The sequence below is a fragment of the Myotis lucifugus genome, unplaced genomic scaffold (assembly GCF_000147115.1).
Source record: "Myotis lucifugus unplaced genomic scaffold, Myoluc2.0 scaffold_158, whole genome shotgun sequence".
Classification (NCBI taxonomy): Eukaryota; Metazoa; Chordata; class Mammalia; order Chiroptera; family Vespertilionidae; genus Myotis; species Myotis lucifugus.
Genome location: NW_005871206.1, coordinates 1,513,756 through 1,518,742, shown reverse-complemented (window position 1 = coordinate 1,518,742; position 4,987 = coordinate 1,513,756). Strand labels below are relative to the sequence as shown.

The window sequence follows — 4,987 nt, the reverse complement described above, 5'->3', positions numbered from 1 at the left end:
GAGCCTGGACTGGACCGGGGAGGGGCGGGGCTTAGGGAGGGGCGGGACCTGGGCGGGTCTGGGGGCGGGGCGGGGCCTGAGCGGTGAGGCGACTGGCAGTGTTCGGGGCGCCCTCTGCCGGACGGGACAACCCCTGCCACGGTTCTGGGTGGCATGTTCTGTTGGCCCCTCCACATGGTTCTTGGCGGTTTTGGGGGACAGAGCGGAGAGGAAGAGGCGTTTAATGCATTTGACTTCAGTTGTGCGGCAGAACTGAGACGCTACAGAAAAATACCCATGAAGACCGTCCTTCCCGCCCTGCCCATCTCTTCTTTCCCCAACAAAAGTCCTGGCATTTCAAAAACTGCTGCGTCTGCCCCAAATCAGATGAAGCTTCGACCCGCTGGTCCTTGAAAACTGTGGGATTCCATTTTCAGAGATTTTTAAAAATTATTTTTCTTATGAAGTTACGTATATTATGGACATTTTGGAAAGTTGAGAAAAAATGTTAGATCCTACATAACCATTGTTGACATCTGGGATATATTTTTTCTCTAGTCTTTTACGTCACCTTTTAAAATACAATCATAAAAAGTTATTTGTTTATTTTCTCTTGATCATTTGTCATCAGCATTATTCTGTGTTGTTAACATCATCTTCACAACAGTTAATTAATTTATTTATTTTAGAACAAATAAGATTTAGTGCAGTATATTCTGCTAACCCAGAAGCACTGTTGACGTGGCTTTGGGTAGAGAAGCACATGTAAAACTGCTTACATTGAATTTCAAAACAAACAAAACAAAACTTATCTGTTTTGGTTGAGAACAATAGGAGTCCAAGAAGATCTTTGATTCTTGAAGCTTCAAATTGAAGAAAGGGCTAGATGCTGTTCTTCAGCTACTTCATCATCTAAGTTGCTTCCATTTGAAGAACTCAGAAAACACTGCATTCCATATTGTATCCTTTCGGAGAATTCTATAAAACTTAGGTTTGACATCATAGCGTAAGTGTATATAGAGTAGTATATAGAGTAGCTAAAACCCGTAAAAGGGAGACTACCGCTACACAAAACGTGTGTCCAGTGCCCCAGGCAAGGGCTTCAAAGGGTATCATTTCCTTTCCTGTTGCTCGGTTCGCTCCAGCAATTACTGCACTTCGGATTCCAGCAGCAATTGGTCCCATGAAGCTCATCAACAGGATGCTTACAGACATGAACCTACCATATTTGCGATGCCCAGGGGTGAGGAGGGCCAGTAATCCAGCGGGGACATGAAAGAAGAGAGAGGATACCAGTGCCCATAGTACCACCCATAGCACATCTCTGGGGAAGGAGCAGAAAGGAGAGTAGGGGCACAGGGTTCCTTTGCCCATGGAGCCGGAGCTTCAGGCTGAGGATCTGCTGCAGGAGCCCAGCTGGCCTCCACTGCTGCTGCTCCCCCTGTGTTCTGCCTTCCTTCACAGCAGTCATTTTAAAGAGGGTACTGGGGGTTTCGGAAGGGGAAAAGAGAAAAAGAGTGTTAGAGATGTTTTCGTGTGTGTGTCTAATGGTCGTGTTTATCTTAGGGTGTACTGAACAACTCACCCACTGAGCTAGGAAACAAGAATATGCAGGGGCTGTATGATGGTCAGGTTATACTTCTAAATACTGGTTCAAAAGTGCACGATGAAAAACACAGAACAGAAAAACAAAGTACATGCGACAAGGCCTCTCCCTGTCCTGTTCCCCTCCCTGTCCTTCCCCTCTGCCCCTCATAAATGGACAGATGTTTTTATCTGAAGCTCTGTGAAGTGGCAGAGTCCTGCCGGTGAAGGGAGAGGGCACTGAGCTTTGGGCCAGAGAAAAGAAATAGGGAACCATCTTAACATGGGTGGTCCTTTACTGGTCCAGCGACCTTGGGGAAGGTACTTAATTTTTCTGAACTTTTGATCTTCAAAATGGGAATAATAATAATAATTCATATCTTTGTCATGAAAACTAAAGGAGATAATATGTAGGATATTGGAATGGAATCGAATGATGTAAAATTTCTGATTACAGGTTAATAAGAGGGCTTATTTTTATGTTTTAATGTGGATGGTGGTAGGAATTAAACTGCTAAGGTATTTAAATTCTATTTTTAAGAGTGATTAATTTTTTAATGTTAATATTTACAATACATTAGGAACAACATCTTTATGACATCTATGATGAAAAGTTTGTCAACTAAATGTATTTGGGAGTTTTAAAAAACTCTTTGCGTAGACTAGCTAATATCTTAGAAGACAACTGCTGAGAATTGCTTTATCAGAGAGTTTACACGGAAAGTGGCCTAAATTCACACTCTACAATAGTACTCGGTAGGAAAGGATAAGGGGATTTTATTTATTGGTCCTCTTAGCCTCCTCTGAACTGAATTCAATCAACCCCGCTCGGCGTTGCCATTCACGAAAACTGCAATAGCCACTTGCCACCCATAGGTGGCGCACGCGAGCGGCGCCAGGGGGCGGGCCCGGCGGCCCGCCTCCCGGGAGCGCTGTGGCGTGTCTCGGCTTCCGTAGAGCATCGAGCAAGATGGCAGCCTCCGAGACTGTTAGGCTACGGCTTCGATTTGATTACCCGCCGCCAGCCACCCCGAACTGCATGGACTTCTGGCTTCTGGTCGATTTGAACAGATGCCGGGTAGTCACGGATCTCATTAGTCTCATCCGCCAGCGCTTCGGCTTCAGTTCCGGGGCCATCCTCAGCCTCTACTTGGAGGGGGGGCTCTTGCCCCACGGCGAGAGCGCGCGCCTGGTCCGAGACAACGATTGCCTCAGGTGCGCGCGCAGCGGGCGTGGGGGGCGTGGGGGCCGCGGGGCGGGCGGGGCGCCGGGGACGCGCCTGTGCAGGTCCAGGGGTGCGGCCGGCTTCTGCAGACCGCGCGTGGATGGGGCTGTGGGGTGGGCATGGGGATGGGGATGGGGATGGAGTGAGACCCTGAAACTGCGCGCTCCTGACCCGCAGAGCTTCCGATTCGTCGGGGAGGAGGTTGGGGATGCGCCTTGTAACGGGCATCCTTCCCGACGCGCCGGACGCGGCTGGTTAGCGCCGCAGGCTGGGGAGAGCCCTGATGTCGGCACGGGCAGGGCCCGCGGTCCTTTCCGCCGGGCTCTCGCTGGCGCCCTTTTATTCAGCCGGGCACCGCGTTCCGTGCGCCTGGTGCGGACCTGCCGAGGCCGCCGTCCCCGGGCGGCTCAGGTGCGGGAGAGCCGAGCAGAGCGGGGGACAGCCACGTTCTCTTCCTCCCGCGCAGCCAGTCCGGACGCAGTGCCGCTGCGATGGCCCCCGAGACTCCCGATGGGGGTCGTTCTGGGTCTCGTCGGGCGTTTTGGGGCTCACTGACCTAGGTGTGTGGGACCTTCTGGGGTGTGAATTGGGAAACAGACGTTTTAAGTAGGCCTTTGGAGATTTAAACAAAAATGATACTGAGTATGGAGGAGCCATTGGGGATGTGAGCCGCCCACGTGCGGTTGATTGGTCTCAATAAAATGGTAAGGCATCGTCATTTCAATTCGGATTCCTACCTTGGACTAATTTGTTCAGGGCTTCTTTAAAAAATATATATGTTTTTATTGATTTTGAGAGAGAGAGGAAGGGAGAAGGAGAGAGAAATAGAAACATCATCTGTGGGCTGCCTCCTGCATGTCCCCTACTGGGGAGGAAGCCTGCAGCCTGGGCATGTGCCCTGACGGGGAGTCAAAGGTGACCTCACTGTTCATGGGTCGCCGCTCAACCACCGAGCCACACCCCCCGGGCTGTTTAGCTCTTTCTTTTTCTTTTTTTAAAATACATTTTATTGATTTTTTTACAGAGAGGAAGGGAGAGGGATAGAGAGTTAGAAACATCGATGAGAGAGAGACATCGATCAGCTGCCTCCTGCACACTCCCTACTGGGGATGTGCCCGCAACCAAGGTACATGCCCTCGACTGGAATCGAACCTGGGACCCTTGAGTCCGCAGGCTGACGCTCTATCCACTGAGCCAAACCTGTTAGGGCTGTTTAGCTCTTTCTAATGACAATTTGAAATCGTCCAAATTTAAAAAAAAGAAAAGTCCTTTTTCCTTTTTATTCACTGCGGAATAGATTTCCATTTTCTTTACATCTTCAGGGACTATTTAAATAGTATTAGAATTGAGAGGACTGCATCCTCTCCTATTAAGTTTTTTTCTGAGGCCCTGCTCCTTGGCTTGCAGATGTCTCCCTTGTGTTTTCACATACCTTCTTTGTGTATAGGCATGTCTCTTTCCTTAAAAAAAAAAAATTGAGAGAGAAGAGTGAAGAAGAGAAAGAGAGAGATGGATTTGTTGTTCCACTTATTTATGCATTCATTGGCTGAGTCTTGTATGTGCCCTGACCGGGGATCAAACTGCAACCCAGGCACATTGGGATGACGCTCTAACCAACTGAGCCACCCAGCCGGGGTCTACACATCATTCTTTTTAAATGCCACCTGGTGTTCCTTTGTGTGACCATATCAATTTACCAAACTGGCCCTTAGTAATGGACATTTTAGGTTGTTCTATTAGTTTGGGCTGCTATAACGAAAATACCATAATCTGGGTAGCTTATAAACAGAAATTTATTTCTTACAATTCTAGAGGCCAGAAGTCCAAGGTCAAGGTGCCAACAGATTTGATGTCTGGTGAAGGCTTGCTTTCCGGTTCATAGATGACACCTTCTCCCAGTGTCCTCATTTGGTGGAAGTGGACAAGGGGGCTCCGTAGGCTCTATTTTTAAGGGCACTAATGGTATTCATGAGGGCGCCACCCTCATACCCCAAGCATCTCCCTAAAGCCCCACCTCCTAATGTCATCATAGCAGGGGTTAGGATTTCAATATATGAATTTTGGGGGACACAAACATTCAGACCATAGTAGTTTTCTGTTTTTCACTGTTATATGCTGCTGTGAATATTCTTGTGTGTCTTTGTATACTTGGGCAATAATTCAGTAGGATGCATTCCTGGAAGAGGTCCTCTTTGGTCA

At 48.4% G+C, this 4,987-nt stretch overlaps 1 protein-coding gene across 4 annotated transcripts in view; it reads left to right on the top strand.

The window, feature by feature from the left end:
* The first annotated feature begins 2,522 nt into the window (after positions 1-2,522).
* The window catches only part of COIL (coilin), a 29,482-nt gene continuing 27,017 nt past the window's right edge, over positions 2,523-4,987 (top strand). For all 4 annotated transcript variants that reach the window (XR_002830923.1, XM_023759598.1, XM_006095590.3 and 1 more), the window contains exon 1: positions 2,523-2,778. Coding sequence is in view for 3 of the 4 variants with exons in the window: in XM_023759598.1 (XP_023615366.1) it covers positions 2,534-2,778 (245 nt within the window). In the remaining variant the exon portion in view is untranslated. The remainder of the gene's footprint in view (positions 2,779-4,987) is intronic.